This window comes from Nomia melanderi, chromosome 6 (genome assembly GCF_051020985.1).
Source record: "Nomia melanderi isolate GNS246 chromosome 6, iyNomMela1, whole genome shotgun sequence".
In the NCBI taxonomy this organism is placed as follows: Eukaryota; Metazoa; Arthropoda; class Insecta; order Hymenoptera; family Halictidae; genus Nomia; species Nomia melanderi.
The window spans coordinates 12,854,220-12,880,953 of record NC_135004.1 but is presented as its reverse complement, the minus strand read 5'-3'; the positions used below and the strand labels follow the sequence as shown (position 1 = coordinate 12,880,953).

The following is a 26,734-nucleotide window of genomic DNA, read 5'->3' as shown; positions in this document are numbered from 1 at the left end:
ATGTGATGCATAATAAAACAATTTGATAAATTTCGACTTAGTATCGATATATAATATTGATGTGTTTATACTATTTTTAATCGAATGAAACTTAAAGTTGTTCTAGATAAGTATAAACTTGTGTGAAGATTTATAGTCAAATGATTCGTCTCTTTTGTCTTGATATTTATTTATATCATTTCTTTTATTAACTGCAACCTTAGTGGAGATTGTGCTGCATGAAATTTCATTTAAAATTCATTTGTACTTCGTTAGACATTGTCACTTTTTTCTTCTCTTCTTGAAGTGGTAAGAAGAAGAATTTCTTAATAGCCACTTAACGTTCCTTTCTCCAATTTCTCTGTTTACCATAATGTTCGTTAAATTATTGTGAAGATCAAACGCATTTCTTCCTTAGCTAAATTTTCACGGTCAAGTGAACAGACGTCAAAAGAACTACTATTCAGTCATTTTCAGTTTTTAAAACTTTTTTCTTATTAGAAACGTCAACGAGATGTTAAATTTGATCCTGTTTCCTTAGAAATTAAGACATAGGAAAAACGAAACGACTCATCTGTAAGGAACACAGGATAGAAACTAATTTCCTCACATGTCTACCCAAATATGGAGTCTTTCTTCGTCGGGAAAGTTTATTTTCTGATTTGTAGTTTTTTAGTGTGGCCTGCATAATATTAGAGTTTGTGTCACTATATGGAAAGTAAAATACTTTTACGTGGAAATCTAAATAAATGCTCAGTTTTGAAAATGGAAAGTTGGTATAATAGAAATTATTTCAATTTTAATGGTTAAAATGAAAAATCAGCAACCCAAAATGGTAACTTACTATAAATCAGATTATTTACATTTGTACGTGATCTCATAGGTGTAACTTAGCCATAGAGCAAACCACACCTCCTGTCACATTGTTGAAATTATCTGGCATATAGCCTTTGAAAATCGGCAGCAAATAATCGATAGTTTTGACGAGGGACAGAGTCTGATCTGACCAATGGGCTTCCGAACTAGGAGGGTAAAAGGCGATCCTTACGCGCACCCCCTCGAATCCGTTTCCAGAGATCAGTATATTGTCCTAGCAACCCTGGCTACTTCCAACCTTCTGTCAGGATTTTCGATGACTTGTTAGAATAAGAAAATGGCGCTTATGGTAGTGGACAGTCACCATATTATGTTTACGTTGGAAATAGTAAGCTCATTTATGGTGCTTGAAGCTTATGTTTTATTTTATTTTGTTTACTTACAGATAATACTATGATACATAAACATTTTAGTTCTAATTATAAGAATTGTCAAATTATTATAGATAAGAACAACGATATACGTAAAATTATTCTTACTTTTAACAGTTGTTTATAATATAAACCTTATGTGTACTTTAACACTAGAACTACCAGATGAGTTAGAATGACTATTTCTGATTTCCTCTTTTACAATTATGTTCTACATTTGTCAATCACTTTAAAGCAGAGAATTTATATGATATATGTATAATCATCTTTTTCGTAAATATACACTGCTGTATTTTTAAAAATAATCCGGTTAAATAAAAAAGATGCCACGATTAGAGATAGAATGAAACTTTAAAAAATCTATGTAACTTCCTTTTCTATGTTTTATGTTTCTAACAAAGAAAACTTTATAACTTAACAATTTTTACGAGGTATGTAAACTATATTATATATTTATTTATTAGAAAAATTTATTATCAGAATTTCATATAAGTATTTTGTTTATTATTATAATAAAATTCATTTAAAAAGTAGGTAATATTACTCACCTAACCAATACATAGAACGCCATATTAATTATTCATTTATAATATCTTATCACAATTGTTACAACAATTCGATGTTGTAGACCTAATCAAAGTACATTTGAATGGATAAAACACTAAACAAAATTAACACAAATCACTCCCAATCTTATAATTATTAGCACTTAATAATTCATTAAAATGCACAACATTGGCCAAACCATAAACTGTCAAAAATATTCCTACGCAATTAAGAAAATCCATTACTTGTTACAGTTAAAAATGCAATTTTAATACTGTTTATCGAATATCACCGCATCGATGTTTTACAGAACGTCACAGTTCTCATACCAGCGAGGTACTGAACTCTGACACACATAGCATTCCTTTTTTCTGATCGGGGTTGTGTTATTATTATTTAAAACAACCCTTCGAGCGATGCTGAGGGTAAAGTTACGAGCCAGACCTTTGAACAGAGGAAAGGGGGAACTAAAAAGTTGGAAGGGTGAACGATTTTTGGTCCAGGTGCCTGCAATCTTTTGGGGCTGTGGACAAGGGGTGAGCGGGAACAAACTTGCTCTCCTACTGCTGCTTTTTTCTGACAGTTTATATATTAAAAATATGAAACTACAATAAAAAATCACTGAAAAAGATCACTATCTACTCAGAATTCTTAAATAAGAAATGCTATACAATAAAATCTTTAATTCCCCTTTCAGAACAATAGTTATCAATACATATATGTGTAGAAATTAAGTTGGTCCATAAGTTGCCTTCGCGATCTACACATCTGCAGTATTTAGTCTAGCAAAAACTTTAAAATTATGGCAATATTAGACTTTCGGAAAAGTGAAAGAAGGTAATACATCGAAGAGACTTATCTGTAATTCAATAGCATTGTATATCATTTATATCATTATCATTACGTTTCTTCGTTTGTTTATGTTTTTACCGATGAAACGAAAATAATTTTTGAAATAAGTTATGTAACAATTTCATAAATTATAATTGTGTTATGTATTAAAACTTAACCTAAAATTGAAGTGACAATTAAGTATTTAATAATTACTAAATTTATGCTTAAATCTTAAACACAGTTAATTTTCTGTATATTAATGATTTATTTGTCTCCAAAATTTTGAAATGGCTGAACAAATAAGAACTTTAGTTTTATATTACATTATAAGGTCGGAATGATAGTCCTCCATCCTGGCCAAAAATTAAAATATGGATATGTTATACTGAGTATTGCAAAGGTTTTTATTGTATTTCTTATATATCATGTAGTGAACCGAATTTTTCTTTCGAGAAACCTACGAGTCATAATCGCCCTCTACGCATCATTCGGCGTACTAACCCATGATATTCAAAAATTTCAAATAATAACTAACGCTTTTGTTTTATCGTATCGAATAAAGTTAGACATTAACATTTTTAAATAATTTCTATCAGTTTTAGCAGTGTATGTACCTAAATATACTATGTTGCTTATATTCAAATATTATCTTGTGAAGTGAAGTAATTATAAAGTGACGTATTACGATCCCTAAATTCATGATAGTGTTTGCAATTTTGTTAATATTTATAAAGAATGTAAGTCGCTATTAACTTTTAATAGAATTTATTCTAAGTATTTTTATAAATATATCTTACCTTTAGAGCGGGAACAAACTTGCTCTCCTACTGTTGCTTTTTCCTGACAGTATATATATTAAAAATATGAAACTACAATAAAAAATCACAGAAAAAAATCAGTATCTACTCAGAATTTTTAAATAAGAAATACTATACAATAAAATCTTTAATTCCCCTTTCAAAACAATAGTTATCAATACATATATATATGTGCAGAAATTAAGTTGGTCCATAAGTTGCCTTCGCGATCTACACATCTGCAGTATTTAGTCTGGCACAAACTTTAAAAATATGGCAATATTAGACTTTCGAAAAAATTAAAGAGGGTAGTACATCCAAGAGACTTATGTGTAATTCAATAGCATTGAATATCATTTATATCATTATCATTACGTTTGTTCGTTTGTTTATGTTTTTATCGATGAAACGGAAATAACTTTTGAAATAAGTTATGTAATACTTTTATAAATTATAATTGTGTTATGTATTAAAACTTAACCTAAAATTGAAGTAACAATTAAGTATTTAATAATTACTAAATTTATTCATAAATTTTAAACAAAGTTAATTTTCTGTATATTAATGATTTATTTGTCCACAATATTTTACAACTGCTGGAAAAAATAAGAACTTTTGTTTTATATTACATTATAAGGTAGGAATTGCTTACCCCCAGCCTGTACAAAAATTAAAATATGGATATGTTATACTGAGTATTGCAAAGAATCTTATTGTACTTCTTATATATCATGTAGTGAACCGAATTTTTCTTTCGAGAAACCTACGAGTCATAATCACCCTCTATGCATCATTCGGCGTACTAACCCACGAATACTCGAAAATTTCAAATAATAACTAACGACTTTGTTTTATCGTATCGAATAAAGTTGGACATTAACATTTTTAAATAATTTCTATCAGTATTAGCAGTGTATGTACCTAAATATATTATATTGCTTATATTCAAATATTACCTTGTGAAATAAAGCAATTATAAAGTGACGTATTACGATCCCTGAATTCATGATAGTGTTTGCAATTTTGTTAATATTTATATAGAACGTAAGTCGCTTAACTTTTAATAGAATTTATTCTAAGTATTCCTATAAATATATCTTACCTTTAAAACGGGAACAAACTTGCTCTCCTACTGCTGCTTTTTTCTGACAGTTTATATATTAAAAATATGAAACTACAATAAAAAATCACTGAAAAAATCACTATCTACTCAGAATTCTTAAATAAGAAATACTGTACAATAAAATCTTTAATTCCCCTTTCAGAACAATAGGTATCAATATATATACGCGTTGAAATTAAGTTGGTCCATAAGTTGCCTTCGCAATCTACACATATGCAGTATTTAGTCTGGCACAAACTTTAAAAATATGGCAATATTAGACTTTCGGAAAAGTGAAAGAAGGTAATACATCCAAGAGACTTATGTGTAATTCAATAGCATTGAATATCATTTATATCATTATCATGACGTTTGTTCGTTTGTTTATGTTTTTATCGATGAAACGGAAATAATTTTTGAAATAAGTCCATGTAATAATTTTATAAATTATAATTGTGTTATATATTATAACTTAAACTAAAATTGAAGTGGCAACAAAATATTTAATAATTACTAAACTTATTCATTAATCTTAAACACATAATTTTCTGTATATTAATCATTTATTTGTCTACAATATTAAGTAACGACTTAAGAAGTAAACGTAAGAACTTCTGTTTTATATTATGTTATAGGAGTGATTATCCTTCTCCGTTCCCAAAAATTAAAATATGGATATTTTACATTGAGTATTGCAAAGGCTCTTTTATTGCACTTCTTATATATTATGTAATGGACATTATTTTTCTTTCGAGAAACCTACGAGTCATAATCGCCCTCTACGCATCATATAGCGTACTAACCCACGAATATTCAAAAATTTCAAATAATAACTAACGATTTTGTTTGATCGTATCGAATAAAGTTAGACATTAACATTTTTAAATAATTTCTATCAGTATTAGCAGTCTATGTACCTAAATATACTATGTTGCTTATATTCAAATATTATCTTGTGAAGTGAAGTAATTATAAAGTGACGTATTACGATCCCTGAATTCATAATAGTGTTTGCAATTTTGTTAATATTTATAAAGGGTATAAGTCGCTTAACTTTTAATAGAATTTATTCTAAGTATTTTTATAAATCTATCTTAGCTTTAGACCGGGAACAAACTTGCTCTCCTACTGTTGCTTTTTCCTGACAGTATATATATTAAAAATATGAAACTACAATAAAAAATCACTGAAACAAATCACTATCTACTCAGAATGCTTAAATAAGAAATACTGTACAATAAAATCTTTAATTCCCCTTTCAAAACAATAGTTATCAATATGTATACGTGTAGAAATTAAGTTGGTCCATAAATTTGCCTTCACGATCTACACATCTGCAGTATTTAGTCTGGCAAAAACTTTAAAAATATGGCAATATTAGACTTTCGGAAAAGTTAAAGAAGGTAATACATCGAAGAGACTTATCTGTAATTCAATAGCATTGTATATCATTTATATCATTATCATTACGTTTCTTCGTTTGTTTATGTTTTTATCGATAAAGCGAAAGGAACTTTTGAAATAACTTATGTAATAATTTCATAAATTATAATTATGTTATATATTAAAACTTAACCTAAAATTGAAATGGCAATAAAATATTCAATAATTACTAAACTTATTCATTTATCTTAAACACAGATAATTTTCTGTATACTAATAATTTATTTGTCTACAATATTATGTAATAGCTGATGAAAATATAAGAATTTTTGTTTTATATTATATTATGAAAAGGAGCGATAAACCGCACTCACTTTCTAAAAATTAAAATATGGATATATTGTATTGAGTATTGCAAAGTGTATTTAGTTGTATTTTATATATATCATGTAATGGACGTAATTTTTCTTTCGAGAAACCTACGAGTCATAATCGCCCTCTACGCATCATTTAGCGTACTAACCCACGAATACTCGAAAATTTCAAATAATAACTAACGACTTTGTTTCATCGTATTGAATAAAGTTAGACATTAATATTTTTAAATAATTTCTATCAGTATTAGCAATGTATGTACCTGAATATACTATGTTGCTTATATTCAAATATTATCTTGTGAAGTGAAGTAATTATAAAGTGACGTATTACGATCCCTGAATTCATAACAGTGTTTGCAATTTTGTTAATATTTATAAAGAATGTAAGTCGCTTAACTTTTAATAGAATTTATTGTAAGTATTTTTATAAATATATCTTACCTTTATTCTTATCATTAAATTGTTTGATAGCGAAGTTAACTTATTGCATGGTACATCAGTTACTTATTCTTTTAATTTGTTATATTAGAACATGACACTAAGTACATTGTTTACTTATCAATACATACAATTGAACAGTGAAGTACTACTGATAGGTTAAAACATTTTTCTAAGAAACTATTGAAACTTATTGGTGGGTTTATATCTACAATCCCATTTTCGTGATATTAAATTTGTTAATGAATGCATTCAAATTGTAGAACACATCATTAACACGCTATAATACTTTTTTTTGTTAAGTAATTATCCGTATTGTTATCACAACAAACGCCTGCAAAAATTGTTAATATGGATATGTTTTGAATATTACAACTTTTCACATCACAATCTTTCAATGTATAGAACGAGAAATCCGATTTCACCTGCGAGAAAATATAAGTTCAGATAGCCATCTAGCGGAGGAAGACAATAATAAAAACCTTTGTCTTCGAATTCGGATATCCGAATTTTTCTAAGTGTAAAATACTTACAGAAATAGAGATTTAATTATTACAAATGTACCAGAGTTATACTTTTTCAAAAGAGTATTTCATATTGAATGTTATCTTATCAGAACCAGGAATTTCACAATTTTGGTACCTTCGAATAAATGTATCTACCTCGTTAGAACTACTCATTAAATTCCTCTTTGACTTTGACAATGTTGTGTTCTCAACTAATAAACATAAGAATTGCTTAATAACTCCTAAGAAGAACTTAATGATGAATAGAAGATAAATTACGAATATTCTTCGAGTAATAGCAAACGTTTCCTCTAAATCATCGCCTTTCCGCGATCAGTAATAATTCTCCAGTATTAATATATTAACAATGAAAAGGTAGTATTGTCACTTGTTAATATTTTGCAGTAACACCAAAGATGGGCTCATCTCTATCAACTAATTTTAAACGCGCACTCCAAGATTCCCTTCCGACAACAGTTACCCTAGATAATTTCCCTCGCAAGAAATTCGATAAGATTTTCACAACATTGAAGATTCTATTCTTAAAACTTTTTCCCGACACGCTTTATATTATTGATATAAGACTTTAATACCGCGTCGTCCACAAAATCAGTACCAGATTTGGGTTCCGTGAAGGACGAAGCTTACAGCAAGCGGTAACAAGAGACTCTAATGTTTGAATGCAAGGGTCGATCTCATTTTCATTTCCTAGGCGATAATTCAGCTGAAGGCTGTTCGAGTATCGAGAGTAGGCTTCATAGGCAACGGAACGTAACCAGCTAGAGGGATGGAGCGCACAACGCGTGGCGTCAAGGAGCACTGAACGATGCTGTGTCATCAAACCATCGATGATCTCGCATCCAAGATCGCTGTTACGTTGCACCATAAATAAACCTATTGTGGAGGATGGAGTACGATCTCTCTTGTAAAAAGTGAAATCATTAGGAGAGATCAACCGATGAGGGTTGCGGAAGAAATGTCGGTATAGAATATTTCCACTCTCGTTGATATAATAATTATTCATAGCGACGTGGTTAGCTTTGAAATCACCTCTGAGGATAAACGGAGGTTTGGAGTGAGATAACTGATCGAATGCGGAGGATGGCGGTGGGATGCGGGGGTGGAAGGATGGATCAACTCGACGGAGATCGAAGGATTATTAAGTTTTACGAAGGCAGATTCTATGCTTGAAATTGGAGGTGTGTTTATTAGAGAAACATTGATTGTATGGTGTACGAGGATTGTTATGGTATCGCTGTAACTTTTATCAGTTCTGTCGCTGGTAGTTGGTAACTAGGGTGGAGGAAGGAAGGTGAGGTTGAAGACGAGTCTTTGGAATGTGTGAGATGGGCTTTGTGGTTTTGAAGGAGGAATATGATTTTGTTCTGTTTTTATTGTAGATGGAATTAAGATTCCGAAGAACAATGTTGAGGGAAAAAATTATTAATTGAGAGTACGCGACAGACACAAAAATCTAGAATTGCTGAAATTTTGTCTTGCTGTATTTATGAAATTGACATGATAATTTTATTTGATTGAAAATATTTTTAATTTTTCTTAGGAAAGAATATGGAGGAGAAAGGAATTTTAGAAAGTACGTTTTTTGACTGGCAACAAAAGATTGGTAACGCAAGAAATTATATTTATATTGTATGTTAATACATGGATAGTGCTTTTAAAAGTAAGGTTGATGTTACACAATAACAAAAGATACTAATAAATATCTAAATTTCTACTAAATCGTGTAAACTTTTTAATGAAGCAATTTTCCTTATTAAGATATTTAATACTAGAGAACTACCACTAATCGCGTCAGATTGATTTGAGAGCGTTGACTTCGTAATTTTTATATTGCAAGTATTTCAATTATAAAAACGTACTTGCACAGAAAATTTAAATTAAATTTGTGTTGATACGAAAATAACACGTTATAATTGTTTTTGACATAGAATTAATGAAGAAGGTTCGCTTGACGCTTTTCTTACAAAAATTAAATATGGATATAATATTATAATTTGAATATTGCGATGAAACACTTAAGATACCCTATTGATATACAACAGCAGTGAATTCTTTCAAGCGAGAAACTACTTACCCATTATAGCCCTCTAGTGACAGAAAAAGAAACTCATAGATAAGCACATACACGCAACTACCACTTATCTTAAATCTACGTAAATACTTCTGTATAATACTCATAAAGATATGTTCGTAGAAGATAAATATTTATAAAAAATCATAGCTAAACAATTTAAATACACAATAAGTTTATTTGCAACATAAAAATTATAAGAATAAATTATTAAAGTACTTTTAGTAATGTCATTCATGAGTAATGTTTTTATTAATATAAATATAAATTTCTGTCAATAAAGTAAGGAATATTACATGTAACACACACATATACATTAATTTTATTAATAAATTATTTTATAATTATGATAAAACGTAAATTAATAAATAATTGACATAAACAAATTCTGAATACCAAAAAATTATTTATTTTATGATGAAATTAAACTACATGTTAAATTAGAAAATTTGGTAGATTATGTATGTACAAATTTAGGCAGGACCTAGAATATCCAAATTTGTGGTAGTATCTTGAAGATTACTGTGAGCTATCATATATTCAGAAACTGATATGTAAAGTCCAACTAGTAATCCAATTACACTTGCTATATAAATGTTTCTTTGAAAAATAATACATGTTGCTACACAGAGACCAAAATATGTAGCATATCTGGCAATGTTCTCCTGTTTCTTGCGACCCAAAAGATCAGAATCTATAAATTAATATACATTATATCAATAATTTATATTGTTAAAATTTCTGTATTAGACGATTTCTATTAAATATGCATTATAAAACTTACTTATACATAAATTATCCTGTTTATGATATTCATCAGCACATTTTATACACATATCTGGACCATCACCAGTGCAACCACTACAAGCTTTATCACAACCTAAATTAAATAAAAAGATTAGTTCTCTAATTTTCAGTGAAAGGTATTTCCAATAACTTACTTAGACAGTTGTAACCTCCTTCTTTGTTAATACAAAATTGATTGCCAGGACAATACTTATTACTATTTATACATTCATCAATATCGGTACAACCTTGCCCATCTATCATTTGCCATCCTTTTGCACACTTCTCACAACTTTTTGGTCCTGCTCCTTTACAGGGACCATGACAGGAAGCATGACATTGAGAACACAATAATTTATTCTCATCTTTATAAGATTCATAAAATCCAATCTCACATTCAGAACAATTTTCTCCTTGATAGCCTTTATCACAAAAGCATCCACCATTTCCTTTCCTAGTACCTGCTCCTTTACATTTACCATTATTGTTACAAATTTTATCTGGAAATCCTGGACATGGTACACACTGTGGTCCAAAATGATCTTTTGGACAACATCGCCCAGTTTCTTCAATACATATATAATCAAAAATGTCTGGATGTTTATTTTGTTGATGAAACCACCACTCTTCTATCTTGCTTTCCAATTCTTCAGCCAAAGCATGGCACTGAATCTTACCACGTTCTACTTCTTTACATAAATGTTCCTGTATTTCTATTAATCTAGTTTCACTTTTTGAATATGAACCTAACTTATCTTCTTCCCAAGCACTATCTCCTCCATCAAATTTCTCACGCTTGGTTCTTTCTATACCCTATGGAACAAAAAATATATTAGTAAATATATAAACTACATGTTGAAAAGATATTTAACTGAAAATATAATTGTTTAATAAAAACAAAATTATAGAAGAAGTGTCTTTATGTATATAAATCATAAATAATATAATATATTGTCACTACATTCTAATTTTAATTATAATATTTTTATCATTTAAAACATGTAAAAAGTAACAAACTCACCTTTTTGAAACTATTTATTAAAACTTTACAAGCTGCACAAGGAGGAAATTGTTGTGCTTTGAGTTCTTCACTTGATGGCTTTTTGTTACACTCCACAGAAGTGATATAAAATAAAGTAAACAAATGAAGAAAAATAACACCAATAGTTTTTCGCATTATTCCACTCGAATGTGCCGGCCACTGTTATACGTCAACATGTAAATACGTATATAAGAATATAAAAGAAGATTCTTTTCTCTGTTTTAAAAATGAAACGATACTAAAACTGTGAACGATCTACTTTAAAATATTTTATATAAAATAATTATTATACAAAATACTTCAATGGTATTTTCAAAGTGAATAGATTACAGATTTTTCTAGACCGTCAGCAAAAGACCAGACGACAAAACATTGTTTTATAAATGGGCATGCGCGTTTTAACAAGTATGTCTACATTTTGACCAATCCAGAAATGGCACATGTTATTTAGTTCTCAAAAATACATTATGTGAATATAGTATTTATTTCAAATGTATGTAATTTGAATTTAATACTTTATCTAACACTATAGTAATTATAACATTTCTTGTGTTTTTTATTAATATTGTAACACCTGTTTTATCATTTTATGTAAATAACACTATTGTCTACCAATTATTTATAAATCAAGGATAGAATAAAAATATTCTATGAAAATTGTATAAAGAATTTGTAAATTAATATAACACAATTTATGAAAATACATTTTATGACAATAATTATCAAATTATACTCATATACACCGAAATCTGAAATTATCGTTTTAGCGCAGTATCCTCCAAACTGCACGTGAATATCTATTGAGATAGTGTGTTTCATGGCAATAGTGACGTGTCTTCAGTCGTGTCAAATTTTCAAAGGTTAGGAAGAAGGTATGTGTATTTAAACACATTATTTTATTTGACACGTAATAAAAGATGTTGACGAAATTTGAAACAAAGTCTGCTCGTGTGAAAGGGCTTTCTTTTCATCCAAAACGTCCCTGGGTTCTTGCAAGGTAAATTATAAACTTCATATTTATTATCTTTTTAATATATATACATTCCAACTTACATATCATAAAAATAAAATTAATTTCTGTTTTGTTTTACCAAGTAATAATGACAAATTTAAAAATATTGAATCAAAGAATATTATAGAGCAATAATATAAATATCTTTTTATAGTTTGCACAATGGAGTCATACAATTATGGGATTATCGTATGTGTACCCTGTTAGACAAATTTGATGAACATGATGGACCTGTTCGTGGAATCTGTTTCCACAATCAACAGCCTCTGTTTGTATCTGGTGGTGATGATTATAAAATTAAAGTATGGAATTATAAACAGCGAAGATGCATCTTCACTTTATTAGGACATTTAGATTACATCAGAACAATAGTATTCCACCAAGAATATCCATGGATTCTAAGTGCATCTGATGATCAGACAATCCGTATTTGGAACTGGCAAAGTCGTACATGCATTTGTGTATTAACAGGACATAATCATTATGTAATGTGTGCACAATTCCACCCTACAGAAGACATAATAGTATCTGCTTCTTTGGACCAAACAGTTAGGGTATGGGACATTTCTGGCCTAAGAAAGAAAAATGTAGCTCCAGGTCCAGGAGGCTTAGAAGATCATTTAAAAAATCCTGGAGCAACTGATCTATTTGGTCAAGCTGATGCTGTAGTAAAGCACGTGCTTGAAGGTCATGACCGTGGTGTCAATTGGGCAGCTTTCCATCCTACATTACCTTTGATTGTTTCTGGAGCTGATGATCGACAAATTAAAATGTGGAGACTGAATGACGCAAAAGCATGGGAAGTAGACACATGTCGTGGCCATTACAACAATGTTTCCTGTGTCTTGTTCCATCCTAGACAAGATTTAATTCTTTCAAATTCAGAAGACAAGAGTATACGTGTTTGGGATATGACAAAACGTAGTTGTTTGCACACATTTAGAAGAGAACATGAAAGATTCTGGGTCCTTGCTGCTCATCCTACTTTAAATCTCTTTGCTGCTGGTCATGATTCTGGAATGATCATTTTCAAACTTGAGAGAGAACGTCCAGCATATGCTGTGCATGGAAATGTTCTTTATTATGTGAAAGATCGTTTCCTTAGAAAATTGGACTTCACTACCTCTAAAGATACTTCTGTTATGCAGTTTCGTGGAGGTGGAAAGACTCGTCCTTACAGTATGTCATATAATCAAGCAGAGAATGCTGTTTTAATCTGTACAAGGTCACCCCATAATGTTGAAAACAGTACTTACGATTTATGTATGATACCTCGCGAGGGTGATTCAGTTACTGAGGCTGATACAAAACGAGATTCTGGAGTCACTGCTATTTGGGTTGCAAGGAATCGTTTTGCTGTATTGGACAGAGTCTATTCAGTATGTATTTAAAAGATATTTAATGTAAAATAGGTAAAAGAGAATTAAATGTAATCAATCTGTTTTTCTATTACAGTTGGTCATTAAGAATTTGAAGAACGAATTTACCAAGAAGGTACAAATTCAAAACTGCGACGAAATATTCTATGCTGGCACAGGAATGCTTCTTCTACGTGACGCTGACCAAGTAACGCTTTTTGATGTTCAGCAGAAAAGAACATTAGCTGAAGTAAAAATTTCTAAATGCAGATACGTCGTTTGGTCTAGTGACATGTCCCATGTTGCTCTACTTGCGAAACATACAGTCAATATCTGTAACAGACGATTAGAGTCTTTGTGCTCTGTTCATGAAAATACTCGAGTTAAATCTGGAGCTTGGGATGATTCTGGAGTATTTATCTATACTACTAGTAATCACATTAAATACGCAATTAACAATGGTGATCACGGCATCATCCGCACATTAGACTTACCAATATATGTAACTAGAGTTAAAGGCAATCAAGTTTATTGTCTAGACAGAGAATGTAGACCACGAATTCTTAGAATAGACCCAACAGAATATAAATTCAAATTGGCTTTAATTAATAGGAAATATGAAGAAGTACTGCATATGGTTCGAAATGCAAATCTTGTTGGTCAGTCTATAATTGCCTATCTGCAACAGAAGGGTTATCCTGAAGTTGCTTTGCACTTTGTGAAAGATGAAAAGACTAGATTCGGACTTGCTCTTGAATGTGGAAATATTGAAGTGGCTCTAGAAGCAGCAAGATCTCTTGATCAGAAGACTTGTTGGGAAAGTTTGGCTCAAGCAGCCTTGCTACAAGGAAATCATCAAGTTGTAGAAATGTGTTATCAGAGAACAAAGAATTTTGAAAAATTATCATTCCTCTATCTCATTACTGGTAACTTAGAAAAATTACGTAAAATGATAAAAATCGCAGAAATTAGAAAGGATGTCTCTGGTCAATATCAGGGTAGTCTGTTACTTGGTGATGTTTATGAGCGTGCAAAAATTTTAAGGGTATGCATTTTCACAATTGCTAATCACAATTTAATTTATTCTTATATAATGTTAATTTTACTTTCTTGTATTTCAGAATTCTGGTCAAGCATCTTTGGCTTATGTAACTGAGAAGGTTCATGGTATTTCATCTCCAGAAGACGATGCTCAATACAGTTCTATGAGCGAAGAACTTTCTGCTCTAGAAAAGGGAGCAGTGTACCTGCAACCACCTGTACCCATTCAACAAGCTGAAAATAACTGGCCACTGCTAACAGTTTCTAAAGGTTTCTTCGAGGGTGCAATGTTGTCGCGTGGAAAGAGCCAAGTGGCTGCTGCTTTAGCTCCAGAAGACGATAGTGCCGTACCTGTTGAAGGATGGGGTAATGATGAAGAATTGGGAATAGATGATGAAGAAGGTGGAGAAACAGAACAGCCTCCCGAAGGAGAAGAAAGTGCTGGATGGGACGTTGAAGACGTAGATTTACCGCCAGAACTTGAAGCTGCAACCACTGCAACTGAAGATGGCTATTATTCACCACCCACGAAAGGAGTACCACCAACGCAACATTGGGTGAATAATTCTCAATTAGCTGTGGACCATGTACTAGCTGGATCATTTGAAACCGCATTTAGACTATTGAATGACCAAGTTGGCGTTGTTGAATTCGCCTCTTATGAGAATCTCTTTATGAGTACTTATGCTCGTGCTCGAACAGCGTTTGATACGTTACCCAGTATACCTTCATTATATGCATATCCTCAAAGAAATTGGAAGGAAACAAATCCTAAAAGCGCTCTGCCCGCAGTAGGATTGCATCTTACGGATTTAGTTCAGAGATTACAAGTATGTTACCACTTGACCACTGGTGGAAAGTTCCCAGAAGCTATAGAAAAATTCCAAGCAATTTTACTTAGTGTACCGTTATTGGTTGTGGATACAAGACAAGATATTGCAGAAGCACAGCAATTGATTCAGATTTGTAGAGAATATATTTTAGGATTGAAGATGGAAACAGAAAGAAAAAATCTGCCTAAGGCTACTCTAGCTGAACAAAAACGCATTTGTGAAATGGCAGCATACTTTACACACTGTAGTTTACAACCTGTACATCAAATTCTTACTTTGAGGATAGCTGTGAATATGTTCTTCAAGTTAAAGAACTACAAAACTGCTGCTTCCTTTGGTAGAAGATTGCTTGAATTAGGACCTAAACCTGACTTGGCACAGCAAGTCAGAAAAATATTGCAGGTATGTATTTTTATATGTACATTGTTTAAACAGGTGATTGTAATTGGTTTAATTCATTTTTCAGGCGTGTGACAAGAATCCAGTGGATGAACATCAACTAGTGTATGATGAACATAATCCATTCTCATTATGTGCCAGCACCTTTGTTCCAATTTATAAAGGTAAACCAGAAGTCAAGTGTCCACTATGTGGAGCAAGTTATTTACCACAGTTTAAGGAGACTGTGTGTAAAGTCTGTGAAGTTGCATTAGTTGGTAAGGAATGCATTGGTTTAAGGATAAGTCCTGTACAATTTCGATAATTTTCTGCTGTTTTTATATTCATTAACTTAGCAATGAAATTCTATCATCATTTAAATACTAAACACAGAAATGCATTATACATACAGTACCAATGTTTCTATTTGTTAACTGTATTAGATGTAAAAGGTATTATATCATTCCAAAAAGTATTGTAAATATCATGAAGCATAAACATGTAAATCCGAAAATTAAAGAATGTTTTCTTCAGTCATGTACCAAGGAAAATAAGTGATGCATTTTACTATGTTTGTATTGTAACTACTTCATACAGAAACAATATAAAGTATATTTTAAAAACAAGCATGTATACAAGTGAATTTCAGTAGATACTAGAATTATAATTTGATATGTTTACTTTAAACATTTTTTATTTGTACAATTTATCTTATGCATATTTAAATAAATGTTATTCACAACTAAAACGCTGCGAAACGTGTTTTCCTTGATAATAAAAATGCAAATTTGTTCCGACTGCTTTTTCCAACTCTGATTGGTTGTTTTTGACATTCCAAATCGCGTAAACAAGAGTGGGAAAATGCTATTGATACATAAGAAATATCACAGGATTATATTTATTTAATTATAATTCATACAATATCAAGATGTGCTTTACGAATATTAAAATCTTAATCTCCTGAATACTTGTCCAACCAACTCTCACTTTCTGAGAGGTAAACCGACATCCCATCTATAACTCAAGGTTCAATGACGCGAACCAGCGTCATACAAATGCTACTGTTCCGTCACTGATCTTCCTTGAATATAGTGCTTGTTAAAAGGAGGATTCACATGGCGCTAGTGAAACAAGTCCACAGTGTGTAAAGGTTATGTAACACTATTTAGAGTTTTAGCTTATATAAAGCTAGATGGAACTGCCTTCTCTTTTACGCTATAAACTCGCTTCCTAATCCCTACATCTTATAGTTCACGAGTAGGGAGACAATAACGAAGAATTTTTATTACTTTCAGTCATACATATTCATTACATAAAATAGAGTCTTTAATTTTACTACTTCATTATCATTAAAATATTTATAAGGTAATAAAAAGTCTATACTATAGAAATATAGAATAACAATAATTTACATAGTCCATATTCAAGTCTTGCACAATATTCCTGAACAATTACATTGTGCCCATGCGTATCCTCATATTAACCTAAAAAAACAGTTAAATTATTACACTGTAATTACAACTTCAAAAGAATCATATGATCGTAATAAAGCCCCCATAAGTAACAGTTGAATATTCAAGGTACAGGATGTTCATTTGTTGAACAAATTTACAAAAATCCCTAGGTTGATGTGTGTTGGTAACATATGCGGTCGTTACCGACGCAAGTTGTGTTCAATGGTGGACGAAGATTGCGGAGGCCTCTTGTGCGTGCCGTCAAACTACTGATTGTAACAGCTTTTTCGGCAAGTACTAAAAACCTCTTGTTGAATGTTCGTCACGTTAGACTGAGCCGTCCGTACATGAGAATTCGTGTAATTCGTAAAGTAATTATCAGTACGTAATGAAATCCTCGATCGCGCCGTTTTTCGTCAGTTTGACGGAAGTTCCGAAAGGGATGCGAAGCTGCGTTCCATCTAAAACAGTCGCGAAGAATATTAGTAGATTAGACTCCGCTCCAGCATATGATCGGGCCCCTGTTTGATTGTAATGATGATTGTGCAACGTGAAAAATATATATTGTCTATTCAACTTAAGATTAGAGCAAAACACAACAACAATGGCGGCGCGGGTGGTCACGTGATGTATCTCCCATTGGCTCCTTTTGCATTAAGCAGGGCCGTACTTGTGTGTAACAAGTTTTAAAAAATACTGTAGATGACTTTCATTTTTTTAATGGAAACAGGACGTTAAATATTCATAGATTCGTGTAATATATTTAAAAAGATCTGGACTCGTGTCTTTCTGTAATAAAACAATTATTATTTAAGATTAATGTAAAATAGAAGCTATCGTGAATATAATTTTGATGCACCCCCTTCGTTCACTGTATGCCTTATTTTATGACACGTTCCTGTGAAGGTCACGTGGTTTTGTTGTGTTTTGCTCTAATCTTAAGTAGAACAGATAATAAACAGCCGGAATACTGACATAAACCACTTCCACAAGTGAAATTCAAGTCTTTTATTGAACAAATTTGTAGTTTCTGTTGTCTTTTCAATTTAGGATCGAAGCAAAACATAATAGAACTAGATGACTTTCTTAGAAACATAGTATCCAGCTGCAGTATACACTAGAAAAAAGGTTTTTAACAGTTCTAAAAACTTTCGATTTTCCTTTATGTTTTGTATGAATAACGACTTAAAAAATTAAAAAGAGACTAAAAAATGCTGAGCTTTCAGTTACGTCATTTGAAAGTCAAATGTTTAATGTGTCACTTCATTTATAAAAATTATGCAGTCATTCAGGGTTTTTGCTGACTTATTGTAAGCAGGCATGATCTTGGCCGGCATAAAATAGACCAATGAGAATTCTGTCATGTGACTATAGACGCCGCCATTTTTGTTGTATGTATTTTGTTTCGATCTTAAGTCAAATAGACAGCAAGTAGTTTTTTAATGAAAAGTATTTAAGTGGCACTAATGGGGTAGCCCACAGAGCATAAAGTTTACAGGTAGAGTCGTTCTCTTGTAAATTTAGATAAAACTACTTTCATGATATTTACAATACTGTCAAGAGAATTTATTTTCATAATGCAAAAAGACATTGTTTTCATTCACCTACATCATTTGTAATGTTTTTTGTTAATGAAGTTGTACTATTTATTTGTAACACTATCATAGACAACCAAATGTGCTATACTTTCTCGTCAAACAATTAATTCCGAAGCGCCCTCCTGTGACTGGAAAAGTTAAATTCACTTAATGTGCTAGATATAAATTTTTTGGAATAATTTTTTTTTAGTACATTCTAATGTTTTGTTGATAAAATGGAAATAGTTATATTATATCTACTATAGGTACAATTAGAAAGTAATTCATTTTTTTTTTGTTTCTTGATTCGTTCATTGATAGATAGCGCTTTAGAGAAATTGCAAAAATGGAGGCGGGTTTGTCTATCTTTATAAAAGATAAAGCTTTACCTCTATATGGCGTTACACAATCTTTATAAGCTGTAGCCCCGCTTCACTAGCGCCACGCGTGCTTACGTTCTCTGTGACAATACTCTACTTTTCCCACCCCTCCATCGGTTAGCCTGAAACTAAAAAGTACTTTCTTGCATTGTCATATTCAATGCCTCGTTCGCAAAACTAGATTTGAAATGCAACGATGATACCTAATTCTTTTTGTGCGAAATTTCAATTCCTTTTTTTTCAAGATTTAAGGAACCTTTTGCGGTAAAAGTATTATTTATTTTTTTAATTAATCACGAGAAATTAATAAAAAATCGCAGACAATTAAGAAACATACTTTCATAAAATAGTATAATAAAAATAGCATTTAAAAAAATTTAGTATAACATTATATATATAATCTCTGCTGCATAAAACAAATAGAATGCGCTGCAGTTTTCAAAATATTTATTATAATGTATTCATTTTATGATAACAATTTGACATATTTCCAGAGTTCAGTAATTCTTTCGTAAAAATTGTTTATATAATTTATCCTCTTTTTTATCCGTGCGAATAATCCATAGAACGAATGAACTATACGTAAGTGCCTACATCAAGAGAACAAATTAATTACCGGCTCTACCACCTACAAGCATGGCGCTGCGAACTGACCATTGAATATCACAACATAAGAAAGAGCTTGAATTTTCGCTGGTGACTCTTGGTAGTTGGAGTGGGGTGGAAAAGTATTCTGATCGCCAGTGTACATACGTGTTGCGTTACAGACGTCTCCTGATTCGTATGGAATTTTCGTAATTTAAAACTCTTATCGGGAAATTATCGCTGTGCGTCACGTTTCCATGAACCATTTGTTTGGACAGTAACGGAGAGGCGATTCGTGAAATACAACCGATAAGGGAAGGTTATAATCGAAAAGTTCGGATATCGACGGTGTTGAGAAAATCGAGAGTAGTACATTTTCGTCAAGTGTGTGAACTTTCGAGTTTATTCAAATAGGGGGCATACGAATTGTGAATAGTGAAGGTATCGAGGTACCAAGATAAGGAAGGGCGCACTATCTCCGAAACCATCGGGCGCCCTACTGCTCCAGGGGTAACTCGGTGGTTCGTAGTCGCGCGGTATGAACAAATGATGTGATCAACGGTCATCATGGCGGCACCCATACTAAAGTGGAAGCGGATCACAAATACGACCGGGCCCCAGCCGAGACCCAGACATGGACACAGGGCGGTCGCTATTAAGGACCTCATGGTTGTTTTCGGCGGTGGAAACGAGGGCATTGTTGACGAGCTTCATGTCTATAACACGGGTAAGTAGCATCGCTGCTGTGCGTCTTTTGTGCGCGCCATTCTTGATGATTCCCGCGATCCAAGATGGCGACATACGTTGTCAAGACGGTCACCGGCCGGATCACCGAAGAAACGCGAATTTCGTTCATGCGAAATGTTTTATTATTATGCGTTTTATGTATTCCGATTGTACCACAATCTATGGATTTTCCAGTTTCATATGACAGCCGTCAAAATAGTTTCATATGTTGAATTGGCGCGATCTGTCATTTTTCATGTGTATACTCTACGGGAGCGGCCATTACTGTCCTCTATGCCCCACCACTGATACGTTGTGTTTCCCGTCGTTCCACGTTCACGCTTCACCTTTCCTTGTCTTTTTTCCTTCCGTTCCTATTTCTCCTCCCACTCTTTCGTTTTACGTTTTTACAGCCCTTCCGTATCATGGATGCCCGCTGCATTTCTTTTTCGTTTCGTTAGAACATTCGTACGCATGCGTATTTCGACGCGCACTTTGCATTTAGTTTTAAAAAGTTTTCTTAAATAATACCCTGTGTTCTATATGTAAATGTATGTCACATAACAATAATATATAGTTATGTATCTTAATTTAGTTGATGTTACAATAATTCAAGAGTATAACGAGTATAATATAAACCGTATTATACAAGGAATTTGATATTTTTTTTAAAGTTTTCAAGAACATCAGCCAATTTGTCAATTAAAAGTAACTCATATGAACAGATTTAAATAGATTAGATATACATAAAAGTGTCTAATTTCCTTTTTTATATGATATCCATGTTTTTTTACAGCAACTAACCAATGGTTTGTACCATTGACAAAAGGTGATATTCCACCTGGTTGTGCAGCCTTTGGACTTGTTGTTGATGGTACTCGGATTTTGGTTTTTGGTGGTATGATAGAATATGGAAAATACTCAAATGAGCTTTATGAACTTCAAGCAAGCAGATGGGAATGGAAAAGATTAAGACCAAAACCACCCAAGCAAGGTCTTGTACCACGTCCCAGATTAGGACATAGTTTTACCCTTATTGGTAATAAGGTCTTTGTTTTTGGAGGTTTATCTAATGCAAGTGATGATCCTAAGAATCATATACCAAAATATTTAAATGAACTGTATACCCTTGAGCTGTTCCTTGATGGAGGAACAGCTTGGGATATACCAAATACTTATGGACCTGAACCACCACCCAGAGAGTCTCATAGTGGAGTAGCTTATACTGATCGAAACACGGGGAAAACTAGTTTGGTCATCTATGGTGGTATGAGTGGTTGTCGATTGGGTGATTTATGGTTTCTTGATATTGATACGATGACTTGGAATAAACCAGTGGTACATGGACCTACTCCATTACCACGTTCTCTTCACACTGCCACTTTAATCGGTCATCGAATGTATGTTTTTGGAGGATGGGTACCACTTGTTGAAGATGTTCAGGTGGCAACCCATGAGAAAGAGTGGAAATGTACAAGTACATTGGCTTGTCTAAATTTAGGTAAGTTTGTGTAAATAATATGGTCTATGTGAACTAGTAAAATAATATTAATATTATTTTAGAAACACTGACATGGGAGGAATTAACGCTTGATACTTTGGAAGATAATGTTCCTCGTGCTCGTGCTGGTCACTGTGCAGTTGGAGTGCATAGCAGACTTTATATATGGTCCGGTAGAGACGGATATCGCAAAGCTTGGAACAATCAGGTTATTGTTAGTTCTTACAATTACTTGTCAATGTAAGGATAGTTTTATCTATTTTGTAATGTGATGTATCTGTCTAGGTTTGTTGCAAAGATTTATGGTACCTCGAAGTTAGTAAACCTCCTGCTCCATCCAGAGTGCAATTAGTGAGAGCTTCTACTCAAACATTGGAAGTTAGTTGGACAGCAACACCATCGGCTCAATATTATATATTGCAAATTCAGAAATACGATATGCCTCCAGCTACGACCGGCACCTTTCCTACAGTCAGTACACAAACCAGCACCGCGCCTACTACTGCACCAGCAGTGGTTACACCTGCAACTGTTCCTGTTACATCTCCGCCCATTACTACCGTTGCTGCTCTTCCATCGACTTCAACTTCTGCTCGACCATCCGTAGCACAAACTCCCGTACGAATACAATCAACTGTACAAAGCCCGGTTCAGAAACCAGTACCATCACAAGCTGTAACGAAACCAGCTAGTCCAATGGCGCCAAGAGTAGCTGGGAATCTCATTCGAATTCGTTCACCAATAGTTACTTCAGCACCGACGACGACAGAACAGACTCCAGTTTCTAACACAACGGTAGCAGGTCAAACACCAGCTGCTATGTCAGGTATTGCTGCTTTGGCCGCAGCGGCTGCTGCAACTCCAAAAATAAGTATGAATAATGTTCCAATCCTTCCACAAACTACAGCTAATACGATTAGAATGAAAAATGCTCAACCTGGTCAACAAATACGTTTCGCCGCACCTGGAGCAACAGTGCTAAGAACTGCGACTCCACAACAAAGTAAACAAATCATCCTTCAGAAGCCAGGTCAGAATATATCTGGTCAACCTCAGATTGTGCATCTTCTTAAAACTGGGCAAGGAATGGTAACAAGTATGCCTAAAGTCAGTCTGATTCCTGGTAAGACTGTTCAAGCAACAGGTGCGAAACCTCTAAACCAAGGGCCAACGATATTGAGATTAGTAAATCCTAATACAGTAGCAGGATCGAAAATACTTACAACCATGAAAACATCTAGTATTGTTGCCATGAGCAAAGGTCAAAACATCAGCGGCAAACAGACGATAATGATTACAAAACCTGGAAACAACGGTGGTCTAGTTGGTCGTAATCAAATAATCGTAGTAACAACAGGTTCCGGTTTAAGAGCTGTACAGGCTGTCACAACGTCTCAAGCTGGTAACGGGCAAACAAGTAACATTACCACACCTGTAAATGTTTTACCTTTGTCAGCTACTAATCATGTAACAAATCAGCAAGGAGTGAAAATGATCGTCGTTTCGTCTGGTGCAATGGGAGGTGGAACTGCCGGGAAGCCTATTACTATTACAGTTCCAGGCCAGGGTGGTGTACCAAAGACTGTAACGATTGCTACAAAGGGGAACCCTCAAGCTATTTTCAACACTGGAAAGAATCAAATTGTTACTGTGCCACAAATACAGAAAACACCGGAATCTGTCACGGTGTCTGGAAAACCTGTGACACTACAAATGTCCGGAGGAATAGGTGCGAAAACGGTTACCTTGATGCCCACAAGTAGCTCAGTGGTAACTACTTCCAGCGCGTCGGATGCGATAGATACTAGTAAAATGTTATTTGTTCCATCACAAAAACAACCATCAGCAACATTGGCATCTACAACTGATGGTCCTGCTACAACTGACGCTGCATTGGCTGCGTTAGCTGCAGAAGCAGGTTTAATAGATCCAGTTCAAGAGCCTTCTGGTAGTTTGTCTTTCATGGTGGCTACGGATGATAGTGGCGCAGGAGACGGTAAAATAGACAATAGCTGCAATGGTAACGAAGCTACCACAGCGGCTGCTTTGGTATCTCAGATGGGAGCTGGCGAGACAATGCAAGTTGTCGGCAATGGTGACTTCGTGATTCCTCAGATGGATGGCCCAGCAGATATTCTCTTATCTGAAGATGAAGAGAACGAGAAAATGGATTTAGACGAAGATCCCGCGACTGAAGATCAAGAAGAGACACCTGCCGTAGAGTCTGCAGAAATGGAAGAAGATATTGGTGCTACAACTACCGATGATGTTCATATAGAAGAGAGTGAAGTGAAACATTCAGAAACCTCAGAGGCTATACCTGAAATCCCTGTTTCAACTAGTACTGCGGAGGAACTGCCTTCAGAACCGGAACCCTCAGTTGACTCACAACCGGATGAAAGTGAAATACCCGTAGAAGCTACAAATGATCCGGAACCGACAAATGAAAATGACATGCAATCTGTAGCTAATTCATCATCCGAGGAAACGCATATTAAAACTGAAAACGATGACACGCCAGAACCCGTAGAAGCTCCGTCGGAAGAGACATCTATGCCAGATGCCATAGAGCCGTCAGAGCATGATGAAGCCGAACAAATTGAAAATAATGACATAAAAGACTATGAAAAGTCACCAGCTCCTGAACATTTATCACCCGAAGATAGTGTATCACAGTTTTCACTAGAAGATAGCCAAGACGCGGTAAAATGTAAAGATGAAGATGCTGAGCCAGCGATGGATCTGCCCGAAGAAAATTCTCCGATAGAAAAATTAGAAGATAATGACGAATCCATGGCCACAGACCCTTCAATGACTCCCGCCGATGTAAATATGCCAATGGCAACCCCCATTATAACACCAGATATACAAGTAAAGTTAGAACAATCCGATGAGCCAATGGAACAAGAGAAAATAACTGAACCACAAATATCATCTGCGAATAGCGTTGCATCTCTCGAGAAAGAGATGGATGTTCAAAAACCAATGACCCCGATCAAAATCGAAGCGAAGGAGGAACCTATTAAGAAAGATAATTTGAAGCAGGATAAACTAAATGACAGCAGATCAGAAAGTGGGGATGATTCCACAGCATTGACTACATTGGCTACAGCTGCCTTAGGTTCAGCCGAACAACCAGTAAAGATAAAAACAGAGCAGGTAAACTTATATTTTTGTATATTTCTTGCTGTATCGTCACATGAATTATAATGTAAATTCTTTAATATATATTCATAGACTGAAGAGGAAAAGAAAGAAGCAGAGTGGTACGATGTTGGTATAATCAAAGGGACGAGTTTTACTGTACAACATTATTATTTACTTGATGGTGAACCAATAGATTTAGATATTCCTGCAAAATCGTTGAGTATGGATATTTTCAAGGGAAGAACCAAGGTTGCTTTAGAACCTGGAACGGCTTATAAGTTCAGAGTTGCCGCTGTGAATAGTTGCGGGCGAAGTGCTTGGAGTGAGGTAAATAAAGTGATTACAAGTGCTATGGAAATCTACATGATAAGTATGAAATTTCATTTTATCTTAAGGTATCTGCATTCAAAACGTGTCTTCCGGGATACCCTGGAGCACCTAGCGCTATAAAAATTTCCAAATCTGCGGAGGGTGCTCAAATTTCTTGGGAACCACCGTCTAGCAACGTTGGACCTATTTTGGAATATTCTGTTTATTTAGCTGTGCGGAGTGCTAGTACCGCGTTGAATAATGACGGGGAACCAAGAACAATTCTGTCGACTCCAAATCAGTTAGCCTTCATTAGAGTCTATTGCGGTTCGAATAATTCTTGTTCGGTGACAAATAGTTCTCTTAGTTCCGCTCACGTTGATACTACTACAAAACCGGCCATAATATTTAGAATAGCAGCACGAAATGATAAAGGATATGGACCAGCAACCCAAGTGAGGTGGTTGCAAGGTTAGTGTACATTTTTTTTACCTCTTATACTATTAATATTTTATACATTGAGTTTTATTAAAGATTCCTATATCATCTTAGTAAAATTATATAATTTTTAATAGAAAATAATTAAAAAATAGATTATATTTAAACGGTTAACTAATATGTTATCGATAGATCCCACCACCGCTGTGAAGAGTAATCCTCAGATGAAGAGATCTGGTTCGGACATACGCTCACAGACAAACTCTCCTCCGAAGAAAATGAAAATAGACGCCAAGTGATAACTTCTCGTGAGCCTGTTTTCTCATTCCTCGAGAGAACAAAAGTTTTACTCATTATTTAATTTCCGCTGGTACACACGCCTAACAACGATAATGAAAAACAGTGCATCGTTCGAATAAGCGACGTGATATATGCGAGTAAATGAAAGAAGTGAATGCACGATAAAGAGCGATAGAAGAAGTGTCCACAGCTAGAATGAGGTATAAACATAAGGGTTTAAAAAAAAAAGAAGTATTTTAAGTGTTCTGTACGAGTACAAGATCTTTCTGTACCGCGTTTTCTGACTCACCGTTATTCTCCTATTCCCTCGCGAACGCGCGACATTTTTCTGTAAAGATAACACGAGTACTGTTAATAAATGGTAAGGTGGTTATTTTGGAGTTAAACAAGTTTTTTCATGTTTATACTGCTTTCTATGAATGTGGTAACATATCGATGATGGCTACACTTGCATCACCTATCATGCCCAAATATTGACCACCTTCATTATTGTTTTCTATTAAAACGAATTGAAATACTAATAGAAATTGATATAAAACGGTGAAACAGAATTTCTATTTCATTTT

The 26,734-nt window shown here is 33.6% G+C and overlaps 3 protein-coding genes across 13 annotated transcripts; 2 read left to right on the top strand and 1 right to left on the bottom strand.

The window, feature by feature from the left end:
* Nucleotides 1-9,687: 9,687 nt before the first annotated feature.
* Nucleotides 9,688-11,951, bottom strand: Creld (Cysteine rich with EGF like domains). 2 transcript variants are annotated; one of them, XM_031978880.2, is made up of 5 exons: nucleotides 11,873-11,951; nucleotides 11,109-11,288; nucleotides 10,243-10,900; nucleotides 10,086-10,181; nucleotides 9,688-9,995 (listed from the first exon to the last, which is right to left on the bottom strand). In XM_031978880.2, exons 2-5 carry the CDS (start codon nucleotides 11,262-11,264, stop codon nucleotides 9,775-9,777), a joined length of 1,131 nt encoding a protein of 376 aa, XP_031834740.1. In that variant the 5' UTR covers nucleotides 11,265-11,288; nucleotides 11,873-11,951; the 3' UTR covers nucleotides 9,688-9,774. The 2 variants fall into 2 exon arrangements, with proteins under 2 accessions (XP_031834740.1, XP_031834739.1); XM_031978879.2 differs by lacking the exon at nucleotides 11,873-11,951 and having other exon boundaries at nucleotides 11,109-11,539.
* alphaCOP (coatomer subunit alpha) lies at nucleotides 11,551-16,568 on the top strand. Of its 2 annotated transcripts, XM_031978877.2 has the most exons (6): nucleotides 11,551-11,622; nucleotides 11,897-12,126; nucleotides 12,296-13,520; nucleotides 13,597-14,544; nucleotides 14,621-15,775; nucleotides 15,840-16,568. In XM_031978877.2, exons 2-6 carry the CDS (start codon nucleotides 12,047-12,049, stop codon nucleotides 16,074-16,076), a joined length of 3,645 nt encoding a protein of 1,214 aa, XP_031834737.1. In that variant the 5' UTR covers nucleotides 11,551-11,622; nucleotides 11,897-12,046; the 3' UTR covers nucleotides 16,077-16,568. The 2 variants fall into 2 exon arrangements, with proteins under 2 accessions (XP_031834737.1, XP_031834738.1); XM_031978878.2 differs by lacking the exon at nucleotides 11,551-11,622 and having other exon boundaries at nucleotides 11,895-12,126.
* An 807-nt stretch (nucleotides 16,569-17,375) lies between these two features.
* Nucleotides 17,376-26,421, top strand: Hcf (Host cell factor). 9 transcript variants are annotated; one of them, XM_076368710.1, is made up of 8 exons: nucleotides 17,376-17,495; nucleotides 20,184-20,474; nucleotides 21,270-21,974; nucleotides 22,037-22,188; nucleotides 22,260-25,133; nucleotides 25,212-25,448; nucleotides 25,517-25,901; nucleotides 26,061-26,421. In XM_076368710.1, the coding sequence occupies exons 2-8, from the start codon at nucleotides 20,315-20,317 to the stop codon at nucleotides 26,165-26,167; spliced, it is 4,620 nt and encodes a 1,539-aa protein (XP_076224825.1). In that variant the 5' UTR covers nucleotides 17,376-17,495; nucleotides 20,184-20,314; the 3' UTR covers nucleotides 26,168-26,421. The 9 variants fall into 9 exon arrangements, with proteins under 9 accessions (XP_076224825.1, XP_076224824.1, XP_076224823.1 ...); XM_076368709.1 differs by having other exon boundaries at nucleotides 20,162-20,474; XM_076368708.1 differs by having other exon boundaries at nucleotides 20,026-20,474.
* The last annotated feature ends 313 nt before the right edge of the window (nucleotides 26,422-26,734 follow it).

Coding starts and splice junctions, on each gene's coding strand:
- alphaCOP (XM_031978877.2), top strand. CDS start 12,047: ATGTTGACGAAATTTGAAACAAAGTCTGCTCGTGTGAAAGGGCTTTCT. Junction 12,127..12,295: donor CGTCCCTGGGTTCTTGCAAG/GTAAATTATAAA, acceptor ATCTTTTTATAG/TTTGCACAATGGAGTCATAC. Junction 15,776..15,839: donor AAGTCAGAAAAATATTGCAG/GTATGTATTTTT, acceptor TTCATTTTTCAG/GCGTGTGACAAGAATCCAGT.
- Creld (XM_031978880.2), bottom strand. CDS start 11,264: ATGCGAAAAACTATTGGTGTTATTTTTCTTCATTTGTTTACTTTATTT. Junction 10,182..10,242: donor AGGAGGTTACAACTGTCTAA/GTAAGTTATTGG, acceptor TATTTAATTTAG/GTTGTGATAAAGCTTGTAGT. Junction 9,996..10,085: donor ACAGGATAATTTATGTATAA/GTAAGTTTTATA, acceptor ATTAATTTATAG/ATTCTGATCTTTTGGGTCGC.
- Hcf (XM_076368710.1), top strand. CDS start 20,315: ATGGCGGCACCCATACTAAAGTGGAAGCGGATCACAAATACGACCGGG. Junction 22,189..22,259: donor CTTGGAACAATCAGGTTATT/GTTAGTTCTTAC, acceptor GTATCTGTCTAG/GTTTGTTGCAAAGATTTATG. Junction 25,134..25,211: donor TAAAGATAAAAACAGAGCAG/GTAAACTTATAT, acceptor ATATATTCATAG/ACTGAAGAGGAAAAGAAAGA.